Here is a 26,008-nt window from a genome sequence, read left to right as displayed (position 1 = left end):
GGTGTACAAAGTTAAAAATCACACAACACCAGGTTATAGTCCAACAGGTTTAATTGGAAGCAAATTAGCTTTCGGAGCGACGCTCCTTCATCAGTGTGCTTCCAATTAAACCTGTTGGACTATAACCTGGTGTGTGATTTTTAACTTTATTCAGAGTTGTGTTGTTAATGAGACACTTCTGAAACCCAGTCAGCTGCTATCTATTGTCTCTGAGCATGTGCTGGTTCATGCTTAAAGGGACTGTTACAACATTTTCACTCTAGGGTGTGGTTCAAAAAAATCTAATTGAGGATGTAAATACGGAGGAATTTCTTCTGGCTGAAGGGTGCCAGTCTTTGGAACTCTCTTCCAAGAAGCATAGTGGAGGCAGAGTTGGACAGAATTTTGAATCAGCAAATGAGTCTAAAGTTATTAGGGGGAAACATGCAGGAAAGTAGAGTTAAGGCCACAACCAGTCAGAAATGTAATGGAATGGCTCTGTCATTCAGTAAACTTAATGAATTACTCCCGCTTCTCTTTCTAATGGTACTTTGACATTAAGATTCATTCTGCACATATTCAAGGAAAATGTGCAGAATCCAGATTCACAGTTTTGGCTGACATTACTGAACTCAGCTAGAATTAATGAATTAGAAATTGATGGTTGTTTATTCCTGAATACAGAAGGACAGAAACATTACTTCTAGGAATATAAATATTGTGAATCATACAGCAGCCCAAATGATTCCTCCTTTGGCAGGCATATGTAAATGAAAGACCAGTTTAATGATGCAGACATTCTGATTAACAAGGAAAGTAAAGGCACAGACAAAGAAGATTATTTGTGGAGTTTTTTTTTTTAAACACAAATATTGAAAGCCAAAGATTACGCTGCAGCTTAAAGTCAGACAGTCAGTAGGTCAATATTTTGCAAGTAACGACTCTTGATCTTGCAATGACATTACCCTAAAAAGTGAAACATAGTTTGGGGTATACACGTAGGATTAATGGTGTTGAAATAACATACTTTAAAAACATGAAATTTTAAACATTAATAAAAGCAATAAATGTACAATGGTTTCTCAGCAATGACTATGAAATCAATACATAATTAACAATCCATCTATACCTCATTAGGAACATTTAGCAATTTTGGCTGATTTCACATTGTAATTACAGCATTAAAAAGTGGAAATTCACATCCAGTAAGTTCTAAGATTTTTTTAATCTGCAAGGACTTCAACAACACACACTACATACTTCCAGGGAGTCAACTTCATTTTCACATTTCACTGCATGTATGGATGACAAAAGCTACTATCAGTCTCACAACATACCTCTTGTAAAAACTCATAGTTACATCATTACAACCACGAATTCCAGGGCATTAGATGTAGGAAATTATAATCAATACCTATTTAATTGTCAGTAAGATAATATCTCTATGGCATGTGTCTTCACATTTTTGCTACAAAACTGAGGAGGAAAAGGAAGATATCTAATAGACCTTTCAGATTGCAATCGGATTTGAATTTAGATTTTTTTTTAAATCTAGAAGCCTATGTTAGCAAATATTGTCAGTTTTGAGGTCATTGTGTATGCAAAGTGATTATGATTCAATTGAAAAATTCTGTCCAAGTCAGCACATTTGCACATACATGTAAGCGAGTTTCTAATAAAACTAGATTGTTCTTCTGCTACCATATTGAAATAAACTCTATTGGATTGTGATTTTTCTTGTAAGGTATAGATGTTGAATCTAATTCCCCAAGATTTATTTCTTAACCATTTACTAACTCAATGAAAACCTCAATAAAATGAAAAAGAGTACCATCAAAAATTACTTCGCTTTTTCTGTTTTCAGGGCACTGTCTCACTGGACTAGAAACGATAACCTTGTTTCTTTCTACAGATAATGCCAGACTTGCTGAGTCTCTCCAGCACTTTGCTTTCGTTTCAGAACTCCAGCATTTACAGTTCTTTATTTTATTATATATTATTACTAATCAAGGTTGTAGCTCATATATACTGTAAAATATATAAAATACCATTAAGGTTTGTTGACAAGGTAACCAGGTCTAAATGAGGAGTAGAGCACGGCAGTTCACTTTCTGGAATTTTAGAAGACTTAATAGTTTAATGAAAAGAAGCACCCAAGTCATTCTAATACAGCAAACTTTGTTTTAACCACACCCTTGATAAGTTAACAAAAATTATACACCTAAAATACCAGAAGTCTACTGTATTATCACGATCTTTGTGATGTCCAAGTGATGTCAGTGCACAAGTGAGAAGGATCTCTGCCAGTAAGTTTCATTTAAGGCAAAGTTGCATTATTATTTCAGTGATTTATGCTGTAAATAAAGAATAACAATAACGTGTATACCCCCTGCATTATATTTCTATTACTTAGTGTGTGTTTTTACATTGATTAGCGGATCTTGATCAACTGGAACAGTTGATAAGCTGGTACACTTCTGGTCCTATAGGTGCCGGTTAATAAAAAGTTTGCTGCAGTTGAAACTTTTAGTCATCCATGTGTAAATGTCAAAAGATAAAATTATACTCATCCAGGTTGTCCTGAAAATCAAAGACAATAACAGTTAAGGCAGTTGTGTTAATTTAAGAATGAATCAAGTCAAGAACAGGCTTAGTTTTGAAGCTCCTCCCTCATCTTTTATGAAGTTCATACAGATTGCTAAAACCAACATGTACAAATCATTTGACAGGGGCTCTCAAACTGGGGTCCACGAGCTCCTGCCAGTCTGTGAAATCAAGTGCTCAGCTGTACATGTGATCGTGCTAGCCATGTTTACAACCCAAAACCAAATTTTTACAGAAATGGCTAAGTTCTGGGAAGAAAAAAAGAATTGTGCTTTATGTCATAAGAACATGAACATAATTATCACTTTAGCAATTAAATTTATTCTAATGTAATTTTTTAAAAAAATATGCTTGTCCAACATGTCTGTTTAAAGTAATGTGAATAACATTTTCCCTCAAACTGTACTAAAGCATTTTGTTCACCTACCAAAGCTAGTAATATGACCCTTGAAGGACACAACGCTATCCAAACATTGAAAAAGAGTGATTATTATTCTTCACCTTGAGAATGGCAATAAACAAAAACAATAAATTAAGCCATAACGCGCCAGAATTACATTTAGCACGAATAGCTTTATGTGGTGGATTTATACATCTCTCATATTACAACTCTTCCTTCCCATCACAATCAAATTTTATGAGAAAGGGAATGGGCAGACAACTGAATCGTATATAGATAATCACTATTTTGTTTTTGTTTCAATATCAAGATAATATTCAGCAACATTAGTATCCATCCAGCACAGCATATGGAGTATAATGAGGAGAAATGTGAAATTGTCCATTTTGGCAGGAAGAATAAAAAAGATCATCTATATGGTCAAAAGTCAAATGACACCAGGTTAAAATCAAAAAGGGTAATACTGGAAAAGCATAGCAAGTCAGGCAGCATCTGAGGAGCAGGAGAGTTGGCGTTTGGGGCATAAGCCCTTCATCAGGAATGCATGATGCATCCTGACCTATGCTTTTCCAGCGCCACCCTTTTTGGCTCTGACTCTCCAACATCTGCAGTCCTCACTTTTTCATAGACAACAGGCTATGGTCCAAAAGGTTTATTTGAAATTGCAAGCTTTCGGAGCTCAGTCCTTTCCTCAAGCATGGTATGATAAAGAGGTATGAGAGGTATTTATAAGCAAAAAGTTAAACAACTTTAAAAACTAGCTGCCTTGTTGAATCCTTTAATCAGTTAGGAGGTGGACTCCTTTATTGGTCTTAGTAAATTGCCACCAGTGATTTAAGACACTTAAATGAGAAAGTAGCCCTATGAAAGTAGCCCTAAAAATAAGAATGCTCACAAGGGAATAGACTGAAATCAAATGAATTTTGAAAAACAATATAATTTCAGTCAAAAATGATTTCCCCAGAAACAAATGGAAACTTCTGCTAAAGAGATTTCTTGATCTTGTAAGTGATTTTTCCCACTCTACACAGTTAGGAGGTGGACTCCTTTATTGGTCTTAGTAAATTGCCACCAGTGATTTAAGACACTTAAATGAGAAAGTAGCCCTATGGAACTTTGGAACTGACAAATTTACCTTACTTTAATATATTGAATTAAAAGTTTTCACTTTAAAAATAAGAATGCTCACAAGGGAATAGACTGAAATCAAATGAATTTTGAAAAACAATATAATTTCAGTCAAAAATGATTTCCCCAGAAACAAATGGAAACTTCTGCTAAAGAGATTTCTTGATCTTGTAAGTGATTTTTCCCACTCTACATCTCTCCAAATAGATTTCAGATTAATCTAATCGCATTCTAGATTTACTTCAGGATAATATGAAGATATGAGAGTTAAGAGGTATTAGTACGAATTTCAAACTCCAGTGCCTATGACTTTGAAATAAACTGAATAGATTTAAACAAAATACAAAAAAAAGCTTTAACTGTACTAAAAATATTTATTTACATATATTGTTTAATAGTGAATAATCAGAAGATCTAGTCAAACTGAGGTTCACCATAAAACAAAAATTATCTTGAAACTGTTGAAACTGCATCCGATCCTCAAGCAGAGGATGATCTTTAACTTGCTCATATTTCTTTTATAGCATGTTCTTTCTCCATCAGCCAATAAACTGGCAGTGAAAACATTAACATTATTATTGTTAAACTGTAAATACAACTATTCATTCATCCTTGAAACTTTCTCCAAATACAATACATGTTAAAGCAGAGAAACAAAATTTCAATGTTGTTAATCTTCAGGTAATTCCCCGCCCCCGCAAGCACTTTGATTATACAGAACATTCACATTTCAGTAGTTTTCAGTCATGCTGCAATCATTTTATTGCCCTATTTTCAAATTTAGAGAAACAGTATCCAAGCAATAGTTCTAGTATGGGTCATTAGAAATTTTAATTTTATTTTCCAAATCATACATCAGCAGATTACAATTTCAGGCCACAGCATCCAGTTTTTTTTTTAAAATCAGCAATCAGAAAATAGAACGGAAACCAAAAGGAATTTTAAATACTTGGACTCAGTCATCCAATTTTAAAGATAGTGAGTATAATGAAAACCTATGGCATCCAAGTTACATGTGGCTAAATAACACAACAAGATGGGACAGTTGAGCAAATTTGTATTTTCCTTTAGGTTTTCAAATGAAGGTAACCATCTGCTGTCATCACATGGAATCTTGGACACTATCAAGAGACATAATTCTTCATTGTCCCAAATGCTGTTAATATAATAGACATTACCCCAGATCAGTTCAGTGATATCAAATTCCACTGCACTGAAGTTCTTTCAGCAAAATAATTGGTCTGTGGAAGTCATTGGACTTCTCGCTGCACAAATGCTGCCAGACCTGCTCAGTTTTTATTTTCTAAATAATTTTCTATCCTAGCTCCACTATCTTCTGTTGGCTGGTAATTTATGCGATGGTCCATCGTGGTTAGATAAGGCTGCCCTCTGCTGTCAAAGCACTCTTCTGCCCTCGAGTGTTTAAACATTTAAATTTGAGTCAGGCAACCCTGTGCTGGCAGCAAAATAGCAACTATACTTTATAATAATCCCTTAATAAAGAAAAACCGAACGAACTGCGGATGCTGTAAATCAGAAATTGCTGGGAAAGCTCAGCAGCTCTGGCAGCTTCTGTGAAGAGAAATCAGAGTTAACGTTTCAGGTTCAGTGGCCCTGCCTCAGAAAGGAAGGGTCTGTTTTTGTATATTAATCCCTTAACTGGTCCGCTCCCTTCTAGATACATGCTAGCAAGCATTACGCTTCACCTGTAATCTCAAGTACAACTTTGAAAACACTCAAGGCCAATAAAATCGACTCTCAATGCAATTCAATACATTATGTTTTGATCTAAGCAGACAATGCGCTGTCACTGGGTTCTGACCTCAGTTAAGCTGCCTTAGTAGTGCGCGCAGTTTTGAGCTCTCACTCATTCCATCTATCGCCCACTGCCGCGTTTCTGTTATGGTCTCCCCTGCAGCCAATCCGCCAAGTGCTCCTCGCTCCCCTGCGTCGTCCTACTCAAACAGATTTCGTACCTCTTCACCTGCTTCCCTCTACAATACAGGTTCGTCAAAAAGTTGGGTCGGTTCGCCTTCCCTCTGAATGGCAAGCTCACACCACCATCATTCCCTTCTGCCCCTTGCCTTTCTGGGGCTGCTTGTTGCCGGGAGGTCGACTACTCACTCCGCCCTTGGCTAATCTGCGCACACCTGGGTGAACGACAGCAGCTCACCTGGATAACTTGAAACACAGTATTTAAACAGGCGCGCTCTGAACTCCGCACTGACAAACTCCTCTTTGATTCAAAAGTTCAACAACACCCTTCCCGAAATGTGTGAGTGATTAAAGAGAGTCAAGCTTTCACACCCTTCTCCATCACCAACTGCTCACAACACCCACCAAATATTTACCTTCCTCAACGCTGACATGGTATTTTTCCTCTTCCAAAACGCTACCATGTATGACACGCCAACGCGGACCACTAAATCCACAATGCCCCACTTTCCAATTCCTGTTTGCGGCTTCCACTAGGACTTTCTTTTTGTTTCTCAAAAAATTAAAATAAGAAATTATTTTGCTTATGCCAAGCGAAGCTGCACAGTCCTGCGCATGTGCCACAGAGACAGCCGGAACAGCGCATGCGGCCTGGGGTAGGTGGACACGAGGCAGCCTCGGACGGATGTAATGCGTAAGGTGGGTCTCCCACCCCTTCTGACCTCGGATGGCCAATGGAAAGCCGCTGATCCATCAGACTCCGCCTGCCAGTCGCTGATTGACGTGTAGTTTCTGGTGCCCTGGGAGAGGGTTGACCTACTGAAAGACGGTTTAACGGACGGAGCGCGAGCGGATGATTTGAACTAAGTGGAATTCGAGCGGGATGTGATGGTGGACAGGCGGCGTGGTAAGGGACGGCCTAGAGTTGGCAGTTCGAGGTTTCGGGCACTGGAAGAGATGGGGATTAAACCCTGACCATAGCGTGTGCAGATAGAGAGTCTTCAACGATTGACTCCTGCTAGCGAATGCCTGGTTGACCCATTTCCTTTCCCCCGAGGCGGCAGCAGCCTCGCAGTAGCTGAAAATAATCTACCATGTAAACAGAAAATGCTGAGCGGCCATCTGTGGGGAAGCGAGAATGGTCATGGTCTTATCAGACCTTTTCCCGCACATTGAACCGGAAAACTTAATTCTGGTTTCTCTCTCCAAAGATTCTGCTGATTTTTCTCCAGCAACTTCCGCTTTAAACAATTCAGGGTTTTGAGTATTTATTTTTTCTCTTTTTTTTCCCCTGGGGAGGGAGAGCTTGCCTTTCCAGAGCGACCTTAGGCTCCCATCGGGGTGTGTCTTGACTGCCTGACGTCCAATTCCAGAATTGAGTCCACCGCAGTTAAATCTTGGGAAGACAAGTCACTATTCAGTCCACAGACCAAATTTCACTACCGAAATATTAACTTTCTCTCTCGCTAGGACGCAGGGAAGCACTGAGGATCAGAGGGACCCTTGGTATGCATGTCCTGTGGAGTCTCTTGAGTGTAGTAGGACGGGTGGATAACGTGGTTAACAACGTACATGGAATGCCTGTCTCGATGAGCCAAGGCACAGAGTTTAAAAGCAGAAAAGTGATGCTGGAACTGTGTATTACGTTGGTTAGGCATGTTATAAGTTAAGGCAGTTGGAATCCATGTTATAAGAGAGATGTTACTCACACAGGTGATTTACCAGAATGTTGACCGGGCTGCAGAGTTTTAATTGTGAAGACATCGGATAGACTGGGTTTGTTTTCCTTCGAGCAGAGGAGACCTTTGGAGTATGGGGAATATGATTGAGACGTATAAAACTATGGAGGGCATAAACAGGGTAGATAGGAAGAAATCTTTCCTCTTGGAGAGATCAATGACCATGGGTCAGAGATTTAAGATAGGGGGGGTTGGAGATTTAAAAGAAACAAAAAAGGTATAGGGAATCTGGAAGTCACTGTAGGGTTGTTAGAGGCAGAAACTATCAACGTTTAAGTATTAGATGTATGTGTGTATGGAGGATGGAGTTGCATTGGAGGGGGCCACTTGCATGAGGTGGTGTGCCTGTTTATCATCTGCCCTTGACCTGCAAGTTGATAGAGGTCACCTATTTGGAAGATGCTGTCAGGAGCCTTGTGAAGTTGTTGAAGTGAAGCTTTAGATAATGCACACTGCCACATACATCATAATGGCAATCAAGTGGACTGTAGATGTTGCATTGTCAGAATTGTATTCATCCAAATGAAGTGGAAATAATTCAATCTCTGACTCTTACCTAGTAGATGGTGAACAACGTTTGGAGAGTCAGGAGGTAAATTAATCACTGCAGAATCGCCAGCTTGATCTGGTTGCAGCAATGATAAGAGGTTAGTCCAGTTAAGTTTCTCTTCAATAATAAAGTCCACGATACTGATGGACGACTCAACAATGGTAACTACATTGAGTGCCAAGGACAGATGTTAATATTCTCTTCAATTGGAAATGATCATTGTCCAATACTTGGATGAAGTTTATATAGAGTAGTTGGAAGTTGTGTGTGGAGTCCGAGGACATAGGGGAAGCGCTAATTGAATATTTTTCGTCAGTATTCACATTGGAAAAAGACAATGTTGTCATTTTTTTTTAAAGAATCCCTAATGTATGGCAGCAGGCCCTTTGGCCCAACAATCCACACTGACCCTCCGAAGAGTCACCCACCAGTCCCATTTCTGTACCCTATATTTACCCCTGACTAATGCACCTAACGTACATGTCCCTGAACACTATGGACAATTTAGCATGGCCACAACACCTAACCTGCACATCTTTGGACTGTGAGAAGAAACCAGAGCTCTTGGAGGAAACCCCACAGACACAGGAAGAACGTGCAAACTCCACACAGACGGTCTCCTGAGGCTGGAATCGAACCCAAGTCCCTGGCGCTGTGAGACAGCAGTGCTAACCACTGAGCCACTGGATGATGCTGGCTAGCATGAGGGCACATAGCTTTAAATTAGGGGTGATTAGATATAAGACAGGTATCAAGTAGTTTCTTTATTCAGAGAGTAGTAGGGGCATGGAATTGACTGCTTGCAACATTGTAAAAACAATGACTGCAGATGCTGGAAACCATATTCTGGATCAGTGGTGCTGGAAGAGCACAGCAATTCAGGCAGCATCCGAGGACAGGCAAAATCGACGTTTCGGGCAAAAGCCCTTCATCAGGAATAAAGGCAGAGAGCCTGAAGCGTGGAGAGATAAGCTAGAGGAGGGTGGGGCTAGGGATAGAGTAGCATAGAGTACAATAGGTCAGTGGGGAAGGAGATGAAGGTGATAGGTCAGGGAGGAGAGGGTGGAGTGGATAGGTGGAAAAGGAGCTGGGCAGGTCGGACAAGTCAGGGGATCGTGTTGCTGGAGGTTAGAAACTAGGATGAGGTGGGGGAAGGGGAAATGAGGAAACTGTTGAAATCCACATTGATGCCCTGGGGTTGAAGTGTTCCGAGGCGGAAGATGAGGCGTTCTTCTTCCATGCGTCTGGTGGTGAGGGACCGACGGTGGAGGAGGCCCAGCACCTCCATATCCTCGGCAGAGTGGGAGGGGGAGTTGAAATGTTGAGCCACGGGGTGATTTGGTTGATTGGTGCGGGTGTCTCGGAGATGTTCCCTAAAGCGCTCTGCTAGGAGGCGCCCAGTCTCCCCAATGTAGAGGAGACCGCATCGGGAGCAACGGATACAATAAATGATATTAGTGGATGTGCAGGTAAAACTTTGATGGATGTGGAACATGCCCATCAACACTGAAGAAGCCAAGTACACCAATGCAAAGTATAAGGTTGAAACACTTGCAACCAACTTCGGCCTAGAACGTGGTTCAAGGGGATGTTCAATTTTGCTTTCCTAAAGTCCTTACAATTATAAATACCAATCTTCAGAAAATTAAGTTCACTGCTAATAAGCAACAGCCAACGGGACTGAATATTGCAAAGGTCCTGAGAACATCTTGGGCTGTAGCATTGAATGCACGCTCCAGAAATAGTCACAGCCACCAGCAAACTATTCTAGTACAATTACAGCATATGCATCCACCAAACAAATGTCGAAAAGTGTCCCAAGTATGTTCTGCCCACAAAATGGAGGGTAAGTCCAAAGGAATTTACTAGTTGGCAGCTAATTATCTCAGCTCCTAAATGATATTTATGAGAATTCCTCATGGTAGTGACCAAGATCCAACGAGATCTTCATCAATTACCTCTCTAATACAAGAGGAGAGTGGGGATATTTGCAGATGACTGAACAGTGTTCCATTTCATTCTCAGCTCTTCAAACAAAACAATCTGAAACTGCATGCAGTAAATCGAAACAACTTCAGGCTTGGGTTGATAAGTGAAAAGTTACAGCAAACTTTGTTTTAATCAACACCTTATGGACCAGCAATCTCAAACAGCAAAAATTATATACCCGATATATAGAAGTTTACTGGATTATCGCGATCTCAGAATAATCAGTTGAGAGTGAAAGTGAGAAGGCTTTCTGCTGGTAAGTTTTATTTAAGGGAAAGTTGCATTATTATTTAAATAAAGTATAAGAGTGATGTGCATACACCTCTGAATTACGCTTCTATTACTTAGTGCGTGTTTCTACGTTGATCATGTGGATCTCTTAATTAACTTGAATACTCGATCAACCAGCACATTCAAAGTGCCGGTTAATATAAAGTTTGCTATAGAACATTACAGTGCAGTATAGGCCCTTAGGCCCTCAATGTTGCACCAACCTGTAGAACAGATCTGAAGCCCGTCTATCCTACACTATTCCATTTTCATCCATATGTTTGTCCAACGAGCATTTAACTGCCCTTAAAGTTGGCGGGTCTACTAATGTTGCAAGCATAGACCCGCCAACTTTACGGGCAGTTAAATGCTCATTGGACAAACATATGGATGAAAATGGAATAGTGTAGGATAGACGGGCTTCAGATCCGTTCTACAGGTTGGTGCAACATTGAGGGCCGAAGGGCCTATACTGCACTGTAATGTTCTATAGCAAACTTTATATTAACCGGCACTTTGAGTGTGCTGGTTGATCGAGTATTCAAGTTAATTAAGAGATCCACATGATCAACGTAGAAACACGCACTAAGTAATAGAAGCGTAATTCAGAGGTGTATGCACATCACTCTTATACTTTATTTAATAATAATGCAACTTTCCCTTAAATAAAACTTACCAGCAGAAAGCCTTCTCACTTTCACTCTCAACTAATTACTCTGAGATCGCGATAATCCAGTAAACTTCTATATATCGGGTATATAACTTTTGCTGTTTGAGATTGCTGGTCCATAAGGTGTTGATTAAAACAAAGTTTGCTGTAACTTTTCACTTATCAACCCAAGCCTGAAGTTGTTTCGATTTACTGCATGCAGTTTCAGATTGTTTTGTTTGAAGAGCTGAGAATGAAATGGAACACTGTTCAGTCATCTGCAAATATCCCCACTCTCCTCTTGTATTAGAGAGGTAATTGATGAAGATCGTTGGATCTTGGTCACTACCATGAGGAATTCTCATAAATATCATTTAGGAGCTGAGATAATTAGCTGCCAACTAGTAAATTCCTTTGGATTTACCCTCCATTTTGTGGGCAGAACATACTTGGACACTTTTCAACATTTGTTTGGTGGATGCATATGCTGTAATTGTACTAGAATAGTTTGCTGGTGGCTGTGACTATTTCTGGAGCTTGCATTCAATGCTACAGCCCAAGATGTTCTCAGGACCTTTGCAATATTCAGTCCCATTGGCTGTTGCTTATTAGCAGTGAACTTAATTTTCTGAAGATTGGTATTTATAATTGTAAGGACTTTAGGAAAGCAAAATTGAACATCCCCTTGAACCATGTTCTAGGCCGAAGTTGGTTGCAAGTGTTTTCAACCTTGTACTTTGCATTGGTGTACTTGGCTTCTTCAGTGTTGATGGGCATGTTAGTGCTGAATTAGCCAATCTTTACTAATTGAACCATGGGTCAATAAAGAGTGTAGGACAACATGCCTGCAGCAGCACCAGATATCTGGTCAATTAACAACAGAGGACTACTTGCATGCCAGTCAGTGGAAGCAGCATGCAATAGACAGCTAAACGATCCTGTGACCCTTGGGCCTGATCTTAGTCTGTCATCCTATGCTGGTTGACAATTAAATAATTAACAGGATGAGGATTCTGTGTGAATATCATTGCCCTCCGTTATGGGGAAGCCCAGTGCAAAAAACTAGGCAAGAAAAAGTGTTAATCAGAAGTGTTGAATGAATAATCTATCTTGGCTGCTTTTTGAATATATACAATGCATAATCCTCTTCCATTTTTAACCCTTACTACCAGGGACCATTCCCTCTGCCAACTTCCTTGTTACGTCCATGCCCACTACAAACCCACCCTCCACTCCCGGCACCTTCCCCTGTCACCACAAGAAGTGCAAAACCTGCGCCCACCCTTCCCCTATTACCCCCATCCAAGGCCCCAAAGGATCCTTCCACATCCAACAGAGATTTAACTGTACTTCCACACATATCATTTACTGTGTCTGTTGCCTCTTGATGTGGTCTCCTCTACATTGGGAAGACAGGACTCCAACTTGCAGAACGTTCCAGAGAACATCTCTGGGACAGACAGAGTAAACAACCCCACTGCTCTGTGGCCAAACACTTTAACACCTTCCCCACCCCCCAATTCCGCCCAGGATATGCAAGTCCTGGGTCACCTCCACAGTCAAATTCTAGCCATCCGCCTGGAGGAAGAAGGCCTCATTTTCTGCCTTGAGACCGTCCAATGACATGGGATCAATATCAATTTCACCAGGTTCCTCATTTCCCTCTTCTCCCCCCCCCCCCCCCGACATTATCCCAGATCCAACCTTCTAACTCTGCACCGCCCTCTTGAACTGTCCTACCTGCCCATCTTCCTTCACACCGATCTACTCCAAACTCCTCTCCGACTTATCACCATCACCTTTACCTACCAATCGCTTTCCCAGTTACCTTTCCCCCACCCCCATTTATCTCTTAGACCCTTTGGGTCATCCTCTCATTCTGATGAAGAGCTCATGCTCACAAAGTCGACTCTCCTGCTGTATGGATGCTGCCTGACTAGCTGTGCTTTTCCAGCAACATACTTTTCAACTCTGCTTTTTGAAGTCTCCACCATCGCAGATTCTAGCCTTCAGGCATTTCACTTCATTCACGTAATATCAAAAAAAAACTTCAACAACTGGATGCTGTAAAGACATTGACACCTGTTGGACATGTTTCAGCAATAGTACTCAAAACATGTTCCAGTGTAATTAGATGACTAGCATTTATCTCGCAACATGGAAGTACTTTGTTTATAAAAAATAAGTCAAATCCAACTTGACCAAATTATCACCACATCAGGGATCCTTGGAAAAACTGAAACCAATGCAAATCAGATGAAAATTCTGCTCATTGGATTCATCCCTAGAACAAAAGGTGATGTTTGTGCTTTCTTGAGGTCAAACATCACCACCACAGGATATTATTATCCCCTAGATAGGGACAGATCCTCGGATACTGATGCATCCTATATCCCTGTACAAAAAGATCAGGGAACTATCCAGGCTTGGACTGATAAATGACATTTGTGCTACGCAAATGCCCTGACCAGAATCCAGTATTGACCCTTAATTACAATGACATTATTATTATTCAATCTCTCCTGAACAACATCCTGAGTTACCATTAACCATGAACTGAACTGGATCAGCTGTTTAAATGATGAAGACAGTGGTTCAAATTCCTCTCCTGACTTCCCAAAATCAATCTACTGTCTACTAGGCTCAGTACAGGATTGTGAAATAATATTTTCTGCCTGCCTGCTTAAGTGTAGTTCCAAAAACATTGAAAGTTTGCTGTTATGCAGAACAAAGTAGCACATTTGATTTGCACATCATACACCATCTATATGATTCAATATCTGACCAAGATTCCATTTAGAGCACCTTTCAAACCCATGATCTCAACTACTTAGAATGACCTGGGCAGCAGATGCATGTGAGCATCATTACCTGCAAGTTCCCTTCTGAGGCAAACACCTATTCTGTCTTAAAACTAAAACACTGTTCCTTCACTGTGGCTGGTTCTAAATCCTAGAACTCCCTCCCTAACAGCACTGTGTATATCTTACCCCTTACCTCAACTCTAGCAGCAACTCATGAAGGCACCACCTTCTCAAGGGCAGTTGGAAATAGGCAATAAAAGTGCCTGCATCCAGTAAGCAAATGACAAAAACTTACCTATGACTAAATATTCAACATTTTCTGTAATGTTGCTTTAGGTGGCTTGGTGTCAAATTTTATTCATTAAAGCAGAGCTTTAGAACAATGTATTAAAGGTGCTATAAAAATGCAATTGGCAATAATCTTTGAGCCTTCTTGCCAAAATATTCATGATATGGTTTTATGGCAATGTAACTAATTTATATCAAATAGCTGCTTATACCACATTAACTTTTAACAATTTATTTTCCTGCAGCTTTTTAATCAGTGTATACTCTGAGTTTTCTTTCTATTAAATTCCTTTCCAGCCTACATAATTTAATTTCTGGAGCAGGACAATGAATAAATTCTCAAATAGTAAAATTAATTTGGGATCCCCTCAGGTAAAGCACTGAAGTAGATATTCTATGCTATAACTACTTTCTGTGAAATATATACCAAATGAGAATGAATTTTCATCTGGATTTTGAGAAGTGGCAATCTCACGTAGACTGCTGCTCCGGCCTTCCTTTATTTCCAAAAGCTCTACATTTCTGTGAGAAAATTCTGCTCAGTGCTCCCTCAGCAATGTGTAGATGTACTTCCATTCTGACAGTTCTTTTGTAGCATAGTACATTCAGAGGCAAACCATGCCACTTTTCAATAGCTGTCAGTTGCTGTATTTTGAAATTTGAAGCTGCAGTCAAACCACAAGTGCATTAGACATGTGTGTGCTGATAAGGTGCCTCATAAGTAGGCGTCACCTGGATACTGGGAAAGAATGTCAGTTGGGGAGCAGATAAATTTCCAGGGAGGCAATGACCCAGAGGTATTATTGTTAATCCAGAAACCCAGGTAATGTTCTGGGGACCTGGGTTCCAATCCCACCACATCAGCTGGTGAAATTTGAATTCAGTAAAAATCTGGAATTAAGAATGGATTGTTGGAAAAAAAACCCACCTGGTTCACTAATGTCTTTTAGGGAAGGAAGCTGCCATCCTTACCCGGTCTGGCCTACATTTGGCTCCAGATCCACAGCAATGGTTAATTGCCCTCTGGGCAATTAAGGATGGGCAATAAATGCAGTCTGATTTCATTGTATAGTTAGTCAGGAGTTAGACTATTTAGTAATCTATCATTTCCTGGGATGTAATTTGTCACTCATACTTCCTTTGAAATCTTAATTTTCCACATTTCTTCCTCTTTATTCTGCTGCCTTAGCTTAACTTGTTCACTTATCAGTTTTGCATCGTTGTAATGACTGTTAAGCAAACCATACGATTATTTTTCTCACTATAAAGGCTAGCAATCAATAACGCAGTCAACCTACTACTATTGCAAACCATGTACAGTCATTTCCTTCCTAAACACCATGTAGATCAAGTTTACATCACAATCTGTTATTTAACATTGACTTCTTTGTTTATTTTAGCAGCCATTGTATTCAATGTAGCATTTTAATGTGCTAACCCTCGAACACTAAATTTTTTTGAAATTAAAATAATTTTCCTTTTTTCTCAAATAAGTTACTCAATGCGTAACCATAATGGACAAATTTTGAATAACTGGAGAAGAGAAAATGTTTTAGATTTCTTGTTACCCTGAAATCCATCAAGGATAATAGATGTATGATGAATCATCTGCCATGCGCATGAAGTAGGTACTTTGTGCATCTGGTTTTCAGTACCAGATATCCAATGATATGGAAGTCTGATGTAATTGTGCTTGATATACATTAGATATGAGTGTCACTGCTCCTTTTATAAATTTACTATGCTAATCAAAGTGCACTTGTATTCTGATGATTTCAAGCCCTCTAGAGTTGCTTGCTTGGCAGTTTTGAATTCAATGAATGCTAAGACAACACTTGTGATCTCAAATTGTCAATCCAACTGTTTTGTTTAAGCTTTATTCAGATAGACCTCAAACCTATTCGAATATAGGACTGCCTCTGAACTCCGAACACTCTGGACATTATAAGCTCAATAAATGTATGTCTAAGATGGTCAAATAGACCTTTTGGACAACTTGTAAAATTTGGCTTGAGGTAGTACCGGAGTGATAGTATTGCCCTTCTGGATTTTTAGCAATATCATTTGGCTACCAATGATTTTTGACACCTAGGTGTTAAATCTGGAATGCTTTTGATTTTCTCCAAAGCTATTATTGATTTTTGTTTTGAATAAATATATATATTTTGATATGTACTTAATGATTGTAGCTTCTTTTCCTATACAGTATTTGAACAAAAGGTGTTGAAGAAACTATATTCTTCACCACCTCCTGAAAGGAAAATACCGGAAGCCCTGACAACAACCTTTAGGGCAGAAAAAGAACAGGATAAGGAAAGAAGCAAAAGTACTGGTGATTCAAAAGGTAACTAGATGGAAAATATTTCACAAAACAAATGAACTATGGTTGACCCCTTTGTGTACAGTACCATTAATGTGTTTCACAGTTTTGCAACTGAGGTTTACTTGACAGCACTGCTGAGACACCACATCCCTTTCGATGCAAGCTGGTCTATTATGGCCCAGCAGCTTTCCAATTTAGTTGTTAATATTCCAGCACATGTAACACATGTATCTTGATGGAACTGCTGATTGAAATTTAAAACAGCAGAATAAAAAAATGGATAAATAGTTATCTGCCAACTTCAGAATCAACACAAGCATTCAATGTATATGGTGGACCCACTGTTTAGACTTGTATACAGAAGTTAATTTCTATATATTAAACTTAATATATATTATGAAAACAGCTGGATTTTTGAATGATTTGAGCTACTATATTGATTGTATTTGTGGGAAGTATATTCAAAGTTTATTCACTCAATCTTAAAATTATATTTGCAAAGTGGGGATGGTTTTTAGATAAAATATTCCTAAGAACTGGTCAAGACCAGACTGCCAGTAATGGGGAATAAAAACTGAGCACAGTCCAAAGATGTGCAGGTTAGATGAATTGGCCATGTTAAACTGCCCGTAGTGTTAGGTGCATCAGTCAGGGGTAAATGTAGGGTAATGGGTTTGGGTGGGTGTGATAATGGTTCAGTGTGGACTTGTTGGATTGAAGGGCCTGTTTCCACACGGTAGGGAATCAAATCTAATCTAATCTTCTGAGAAGGTGAAAGTAAAGGAAATGCAAGAGACTCCTGAGAGTGTTATTTTTAAATGTTAGTACTGTACTAAATACTTGGTACAAAGTCAATAATTTGTTAGTAGCTACAAATAGGCAATTTTAGTGTTTAAAACAATTCCTCAAAGATAGAAATTCAGGAGCGCTGCTGAATGTTGAACAAAATTGATTACCTCTTCTTGACTGATCTTGAAGAGGGGTTTGGTTAACTCGGTTGTCCGCACAGCTGTTTAAGATGCCAACAGCGTGAGTTAATTTTCTGTACAAGCTAAGGCCACCATGAAGTCCCCTCAACAGCCTCCCCACATTTGAGCATTGTAACCCTCGGATGAAATTCATCACCAATCTTGACTCTAATCCAGGAACAGCTGGTGGTCCTTTAGGATTATGGTGACTCCACTTAATGGTGATCCTGAGCACCATCTGTTGCCTTTCAACAATCTGAATAAAAACAAATGGGTGTATGGGCCTTTAGAGAGAGAAGGTGATCAATCAGAAATCATAGTGATGACCAGAGCCAACAGTGTATGAAAGATTAGGACCCAGATAAAAAAATGTTCCAAAAAGGTCATTCGTAGTATTGGACAGAATGACTAAATAAATCACTCGACATCCAGAGTCCAGGTTTAGATTACTTACCGTGTGGAAACAGGCCCTTCGGCCCAACAAGTCTACACTGCCCCGCCGAAGCGCAACCCACCCATACCCCTACATCTACCCCTTACCTAACACTGCGGGCAATTTAGCATGGCCAATTCACCTGACCTGCACATCTTTGGACTGTGGGAGGAAACCGGAGCACCCGGAGGAAACCCACGCAGACACGGGGAGAATGTGCAAACTCCACACAGTCAGTCGCCTGAGGTGGGAATTGAACCCGTGTTTCTGGCGCTCTGAGGCAGTAGTGCTAACCACAGTGCCACCGCGCTGCCCACTTCCAGCATCAAAGAACTTTTTGAAATTGCACAGGTGGGAAGAAACCTTTGGGAGTCGTAAGCTTCTTCAATGAACAAAGAAATGATATGTACTTGTATACATTTGTTTTCAGACCACATTTGGCAATTACAGACCAATCATTTTATTAATTAATTACATGTGCAATCAAATTAATCATGTGACTGTGATCAGTGATGGGCAGCCTTATGGGCAACCCTTGGTCTTCCATGATCTCATGATGTTTATAAGACGCCTTTATCTCTATCCTTGGGATTTTCACAAAGCATGCTGTATTTAACCATATTCCAATACCGCTGACTCCTGCACCTGCAATTCAGTCCTCCCTGCTAGTAGTGTGGGGGCCCTTACTGTCTTAGGCTGCCTTTTCCATGAGATTTTTAGTGGAATCGCTTTCATGCTTATTGTGGGTTTCTTTTAAGGTTACATGTGTATATATATTCAAAATATGTAACAAATTCAAAATCTATAACTTTGCTTATCTGGAAATCAAAACTAAAGTAAATCTTTTTGTGATGGATCATAGACGGTAAATCAGATATGGAATTGTTCTATCAGCATACTTTAGTGTGTCCATAGCCACTTGTCTCTGTATAAAAACCACACTGCTTGTTTAATTTTGTTACCTTGGATATATTCTATGTACAAAGCTACATTTGTCCTACTTATGGTTTAATTTGAAACCACTCTAAACAACTGTTCTGAGCTAACTGAAAATCACATTCATCCAATTTGTGCTGCTTGCAAACATAAGCAGCCCCAACAGTTAGCATAATAGTCGAATAGTAATCTAGTGAAGAGTAATATCAATTTTGCATTCTAGCTAGTGCAGGACAAACCAGGTTAGGAAGGTAAATGTGCAGCTTGAAACCAAGTGAGAGGACAGAACGCTTTTAATTTCTGACACACCGTAGTAAATATATCTGAACAGTTAGAACCTGTATCTTTGCAGGAAAAAGATAATTGGTGGTGTGGCGCAGGAGGTATTAAGTTAATGCAACAGTTGATGGGAAAGAAGCACTGGTAAGCAATATGGGTAACTTGGAAGTGAAAATAAGCCTTTAGGTACATTGATAGCAAGCGGAGAGAGTATTTAAAAGAAAGTAAATAGAATAAGAATGTTTTAAAAAAATTAAAAATGTAAATATAAAAGCAGAATTCAAGGCAAAGTGATAATAAAGAAAAAAATCAGAACAAATCTTTTATTTAAATAGAATTTACCAGCTGGTACGAAAAAGTAGTTTTGCAGAATTGTCTAAGTATTCCTAGTTGCAAAAGTTTCAAATAGAATAGAATAAGAAGATATATAGTAGTTCTTTGTGTTTGGTAGAAAAAAAAAGAATAATAGATCTGCCAACCGTGGGAAAGAGTATTGACATTTCTGGATGAATTGGTTCAGGATCTGTAAAATTATAATTGTTAAATTTTAAGAATCCAAAAATAGGGAGTGTAGTAAAAATGGTTATGATCTTATGTGACCAAGGTTAGGTTTATTTTGCAATGGCTTCAGGGTGATTTTCTTTGACAGTGTGCAGTTGGTTGAAAAGTAAACAAACAATGCTTAATCTTATTCCGTGTGTTGAAGTGGTACTTGTAGTCAGTTTAAAGGGAAGGGAACATTTGGGGATTGGCAAACAACATTCAATGTTGGAACAGAAAAACAAAGCTGGAGAGACTCAAAACATTGTATGAAAAATGAATATTTGAACAGCTGAAGTTGAAGACAATTGATCAAAAATAGTCATGTGTTTAGATATTAGAAAAGTACTGTAAATCTGTAGAAAAGGAGAATGAATCCGGAGGTAATGTCAGCCCTTGTGCTTGTCTAATAAGTTTGAGATTCCTGTTCCCTGTTTACCCCCTTCCAGGGGTTGTATGGAGAATGAGCAAACTGCCCATAGTCCATGATACAAGGAGCCATTCAAGAGGGGAGAGAAAAGAGAAATGTACTTGTAATCAAGCAAAGTATACTTAGTGTATTTGATGCTGTTCTCTGTGGCCAGGATCAAGAGTCCTGAAGGCTGTCTTACCTCCCTGGAGCCCAAGTTCACAATATGTCATCTGGGCTGCTGACGAGCTTGGAGTGGGTGAAGAAAGATCCAGTTGAGGGAGTATGAGCATCTTGGGTTAAATAGAAAAGCGGTACCAAAACGATACTGAGCCACAAGCAAATTGGAACAGAGTCAACAAGATTAAAGAGGTAAACGCATTCTCAAAAATTGGTGTGTGATGAACAGGTAAGAATTCATGAGGCATTGGCAGTAGTACTGGGGAAGGAGATAGCTGTACAGATGAGAGGGCTTAGCAGAAGTTCTTAGAAGTTTCCAGGACAAGCAATAGGATAGAGCATAGGGAAAGGTTCAGGCATCTAATTTAAAGCATAGTGGACAAATATGAGAAAGGGGACAGTTGATGCAGGACTGAGAGCGTTGGATTTAAATCGATATTGTATACAAATCTAGATAAATACTGTAAAATCATAGTTGTTTAAGCAAAATGTAATTTAAAGTACTAATATAAAGAAATCACTACAAAAAGGTGTTGCACTCTTTTACATAGGCAATGCACAAATTAGGCCCGTAAACCAGAAAGTCTATACAGTGAGCCTGCCGCCTTCTGGGAATGAAGTGTGCACAACTAGATTAAATGAACAGCATGTATGTCAAGATTCAAGTGAAGAATCGGAAGGTAAGAATAGCATCAGTTTCAAAGAAAGAGTCCTGGAGAAACACAGCCAGTCTGGTAGGATCTGTTGAAAGAAGCAGAGTTAATGTTTGAAGTCCAGTGACCCTTTGTTAGAATAGTCTGACCCTGCACAGTCTGATTTTTCTCAGCCGATGCTGCTAATTTTTATAACAGATTTCCAACATTTGCCTTCTTTGTTTATGTAATGGCATCAGTTTGTTCTTTTTCAAAACATTTTTTAAAAACAAGCAGTAATTATTTAAACCATTCACAACATGTGGGCATCACTAGGCAGGCCAATATTTATTGCACATCACTAATCGCCTGGGGGGGCAGTTGAGAGTCAACTGCATTGCTGTGGCTTGGAATCGCAACTAGGCGAGACTGGGTAAGGCTGACAGATTTCCTTCCCTAAAGGACGTTGGTGAACACATGGGTTTTTCCTGACAGTTGATAATGATTTTGTGGTCATCATTAAGCACTTAATCCCAGATTTTTATTGTATTTAAATTCTTATCATTTGCTGTGGCAGGATTTGAGTCTGTTTCCTATAACATTATTTGTGCCTCTGGCTTAATAGTCTAGTAATAATATCACTAAGTCATGCCCTTACCTGCAAATAGTGATGTCAGGTGTCTGCAGCTCACTCAAACAAATTTGTATCTCAAAGATGTGTTGGGTAACAAATATTAATTTTTTTAAAAAAAATTATCGTCCAAAAAGAGCAGCCCTTTTTGTCTTGCTGCCTCTAGTTGTTTCAGTGAATTGGGTTCCTGCACTGGAACATTGTTTTGGGCATCTCTGTAGTAAATGCTTATAATTATCCAGAGTTGGTTCTTTGTGAAGCTTAAGCCTGTTCAAGTGTCCAGCCATCTTTCATATATTTTATTAGGTACTTAATTTGTCCCATTGAGTATCTTGTTTCTTCCTATATTAAAATTTTATATTTAATACCAATTTTCAGTGCCGTAAAGTACATGAATGTTCATCTCATTGATTTCATAATCAGTGTTGAGATCAATACATTTTTTCACTATTAAGAAAGAGGGAGATTGCAAAAGATGAGTTCAGAGCGTAAGTTGTAAATATTGGAATCGTTGCTACTTCAACTACTATTTCAGGCAATGAGCTCCATATACTCTGCACCCTCTTGGTGGAATACCCCTGAGTGATTGAACCCTTTAGAAAGGGAAAAGTTAATTCCTATAGATTAATTCCTCTCCCTATCTATGCCCTTTATGGTTTTATATACCTCAATTGGGTCCTGTTTCTTCTTGCTCTTTCTATTGTGCATGCATGCCTGCCCTCTCTCTCCTCCATGGCTTCTCTACCCAATTCCTCTTCGATTTCTCTACTCAAAAGCAAATCTAGGCAATGAAGTATTATAACTGAAATGTTCTGGCCCAGATAGCGTCATGGGGAACCTTCTCTGCAACTTCTCAATCTTTGTATATTATGCGTCATAACATAGTGATAAGCATCAGATATGTGGTTAACCACCCTATGAACGATCCTGTTCCTGTTGCCTTCAAGGTCAAGCACAAGGTCCTGTTGATCTGCAGTACAGTCCAGGATATATTAATATATATAAATTAAAATATTAAAAGTATGTAAATCAAGAAAATGTCTCTGACTTGCATGTTGCATGTTATAATATATTTATTATGTATAAAGTTTATTTCTGGTATCTGCAAACATTAAGTACAGTTGAATGTTTAGTAATCTGGCAATAGACAGTTATTCATTTTTTGAGGTTATCTATTTCAACTAAAGCATTTTCAATTACAGAAGAAGATTTTTCACAAAAATTTCCAAGAAAACGTAAGAGAAGAAGAAAACTCAATAGCTCATTGCTTGACCACATCAAGAAAAATGTGCCCTCTGTGCTTCAACAGCCAGAAGATGTAAAAAACGGCACCTTGAACACCCTGCATTTAGATTCTGCAAAGTCTGGAGCAGAAGCATTAACCAAAAACAGGAAAAGAAAATTGAAAAAGAAACGACACAAAGAAAGGTTGAAGGCTGCTGGGCTGGCACCCCGAGCCACAGCTGTAGAATTCATGTATCAACCAGCAGAGGGCAGCAGTGAAGAAGATGCTGCTGAGAGTGAAGAAAGTTTGAGATTATTAAGTTCTTAAATGCAGTGTACGAATTGTTTCGGTGATGGTGCTTTTCTGCCATTCCTTAACATAATAACCTGGAATGCCATCTTTCCTGGCATTTATTGCCCCTGCCCTCCTAAAACCTATTTTTTTTAAAAAATCTGGCTTCTCCTTTAAGTTTGATGAGATGGATCTACTGTAATGAGAGTTCAGTCAGCAACTTAAAAGAAAGTTGCAGCCTAACTGGATGCTTTTTATAAAACAAAGTTTCTTTTGTCTTCAGATTTATGCTTTTCTTTAAGTTGAAAGCAAAATGATTTAATATTGTGAGTACCTTTTTTGTTCAGTTGCTTGAGAAAATGTCCATTTTCTTAAACACATAAATGTCTGGCTTCCAGCTGTCAAATTAAGTCTTTGCTGTATCTGAACTTGTTTGTAATAATCTTAGCAGCCTATAAAGGTACAAAGTGTTCCTCTGACATATGAAATAAAAAACAGCATTATGTTAACTAGGTTAAATGAACATTGGAACAATTATAACACTGTGAAATCATTCATTTAATGTACAGAATGTGTTATAATGCTGAATCTGTTCCTCCACCTGACATGAATATCACCAAATCAAGAAGTAACCACCAAAGTCAAAGTTATTGGAGAAAAAATATTTTTTTTTAGAAAATTCAGTGGCTCTTTTGGGAATGCAAAAGGATGATGTGGCTTTTTTTCTCTTAGTTCTTTATTGCTATCATTCCAGAATCATTGGCTGGGACTTTTATACTTATTTTCATTGATTATACAGACAACCAACAAGTGACCAGCTTGAGATTGGAAACCAAATTTGAGCTATTGTGAATCAGAGCCCATGCCTATTGTCTTGTGTGTCTAGAAACTACAGAATTATTGTCTTGATGTTAAGGAAGCATTGTTTTGATGATGTACAGTGGATGATGCCTTTTTATATTAAAAGAAAGTACCAATTATTTATGTTCCAACTTCCAAAATTGCTCAATTTTATTTACTCTAAAACTGGCACTGTACTTTTGATCTTGGAAATTACGAATGAAGTTCTGCAGAATTTTGAATAGGGAATTATGTCATTTTCTCATATTCTACATCTTGGTTGTTGTTTTACACAATGTTAACAGATTTATAATTGCTTTGAAGGAATTCAAGGTAATTGCTGTGATGACTCCTGGTCTGTACTTGCCGCTTTCAGTAATTCAAAGTGTTTGAAGAATATTTAAGGAACAGTGGATTCTAATAAATGAACTTTGAATGGTTCACTACTTGCTGAGTGTATTGTTGGACAAATATTGGTTCCTAAGAAATGCAGCCTTACAAATCCAAGTGAAATTGAGATTTAATTTACCTTCTGATTTTGTTCCCAGTCCTACACACGTGGTAAAAAAAATTTGTAGGAGATATTTTGATTTATGTTGGGTTTTCAATAGAGAGGAGCACTTGTGCAGCAACAAGCCTTTATTGAAATAGCGTTTGTAAAATGGGGGAGCTATTAGTTTCGCATTGGCAGTGAAATAAGGCTGACCTTATTAAAATATTGTCTCTTAGTTTCTTTGTATTTCCGATTTCAAACCATTCAGTTGGTAAACTCTGATTCTTCTGTGTGTCTATTATAAATGTTGACTGCTTATTCTGAGACTATGATTCCTAGTTTCACGCTCTCCACTCAGGGGGGAATAAATTCTCAGCATCTGCTTATTTAAGTCTGAAAGAACAATGGGAGTTTGATGCCAGATATTGTACATTTCATCTTCTGACAGAGTTTGAAGAAAATAGTAAATAATAAATATTGTCAGTGTAGTTCTGTCCACTGATGCACACCAATTAAACAGAATTACTTTAATTTTCCATCAGTAAGACTTCTAGATTGGTCTCCTTATACTTAAAATTGATATAGTTGAAGTTTTAACTGAGTTTTTAAAAAGCAAGAAGAAAGCAAATTGTCCAGTGCCTTTGGCAGACATTTTAGAGATAATAAAACATTTAAATTTTAAGACATAAGAAAAGAACGGACAAGAAGATTCATTGTTCCTTTCAGAAATCGGTGTCTCTTATTCAAGGTGATCTGTCCCATTATATGGTTGTAAGCTCTTCTGTTGTACAGGTAATGGTCTTAAATATTATTGCTACAAGATTTAGTTTAGAATACTGTGTTCTGTAGCTGTGATTATATTTAATAAATCTTGCATTTATGTAGCACTTTACACAATCTTGGTGTGTTACAAGTATCTTGAAGCCAAATAAATACTTTTGAGGCTTGGTCATTGTTGTAATGGTGCAGTTTTTCATTTAGCATCTCATTCCCATGCAAATGAGGTATTAACCAAATATTCTAAATTTTAATGGCTTTCCATGTTTCCAGGGTTCTTTCTCGACTAGATTTCCCACTAAAAGTTTCCATAGATGCTGCATAATCCTGTTACTCCTATTATTACTGATCCTTGCAACAACCAGAGATATGTATACCTAATAAGGCAGTAATAGCTGAATCATTTGAAGATAGTGAATTTTACTGTATGTTGCCAAAGGTATCCCAACTTTACAAAGAAACATGGATGGAGATGCAGAAATATACTATAAAGCGTTAGTTGCACAGAATCCATCTGTAAACCTTAAATACGTAATGGTACATATAGTGAAATGTCTTGTTTGCCCCTTGTCAGTGAAGTATAGAGAATGGGGCAGCATCAGGATGTAGTCAATGTTACTTAATTCTCATGCTGTAACAGGTCAGATTTTGCCTTTCATTTTATCAATAAAAGCAAGGGTTTCAGACTTAGTCTGCTCAAAACTAATCCAGTAGCA

The 26,008-nt window shown here is 38.6% G+C and overlaps 2 protein-coding genes across 3 annotated transcripts in view; one reads left to right on the top strand and one right to left on the bottom strand.

Moving 5' to 3' along the window:
- The window catches only part of dlgap2a (discs, large (Drosophila) homolog-associated protein 2a), a 974,428-nt gene extending 967,789 nt beyond the window's left edge, over positions 1-6,639 (bottom strand). Inside the window, exon 1 of the mRNA XM_087978243.1 lies at positions 6,463-6,639. The gene's annotated coding sequence lies outside the window, so the exon portion shown is untranslated. The remainder of the gene's footprint in view (positions 1-6,462) is intronic.
- Positions 6,640-6,800: 161 nt separating this feature from the next.
- On the top strand, positions 6,801-25,465 carry erich1 (glutamate rich 1). 2 transcript variants are annotated; one of them, XM_043678961.2, is made up of 5 exons: positions 6,939-6,953; positions 8,349-8,432; positions 16,542-16,679; positions 20,955-21,083; positions 22,869-25,465. In XM_043678961.2, exons 2-5 carry the CDS (start codon positions 8,423-8,425, stop codon positions 23,216-23,218), a joined length of 627 nt encoding a protein of 208 aa, XP_043534896.2. In that variant the 5' UTR covers positions 6,939-6,953; positions 8,349-8,422; the 3' UTR covers positions 23,219-25,465. The 2 variants fall into 2 exon arrangements, with proteins under 2 accessions (XP_043534885.2, XP_043534896.2); XM_043678950.2 differs by lacking the exon at positions 8,349-8,432 and having other exon boundaries at positions 6,801-6,953.
- The last annotated feature ends 543 nt before the right edge of the window (positions 25,466-26,008 follow it).

This window comes from Chiloscyllium plagiosum, unplaced genomic scaffold (assembly GCF_037043375.1).
Source record: "Chiloscyllium plagiosum isolate Xiang-an unplaced genomic scaffold, Cpla_swu_hap1 HiC_scaffold_3, whole genome shotgun sequence".
Taxonomy (NCBI): Eukaryota; Metazoa; Chordata; class Chondrichthyes; order Orectolobiformes; family Hemiscylliidae; genus Chiloscyllium; species Chiloscyllium plagiosum.
The sequence above is the reverse complement of the archived record's forward strand: the minus strand, read 5'-3'. Positions and strand labels throughout refer to the sequence as shown.

Bases quoted from the DNA above. Each gene is read 5' to 3' on its own strand.
- erich1 (XM_043678950.2), top strand. The intron at 16,680-20,954 runs GTAACTAGATGG...TCTTTTACATAG, and splicing joins AAGTACTGGTGATTCAAAAG to GCAATGCACAAATTAGGCCC. The intron at 21,084-22,868 runs GTAAGAATAGCA...TTTCAATTACAG, and splicing joins TTCAAGTGAAGAATCGGAAG to AAGAAGATTTTTCACAAAAA.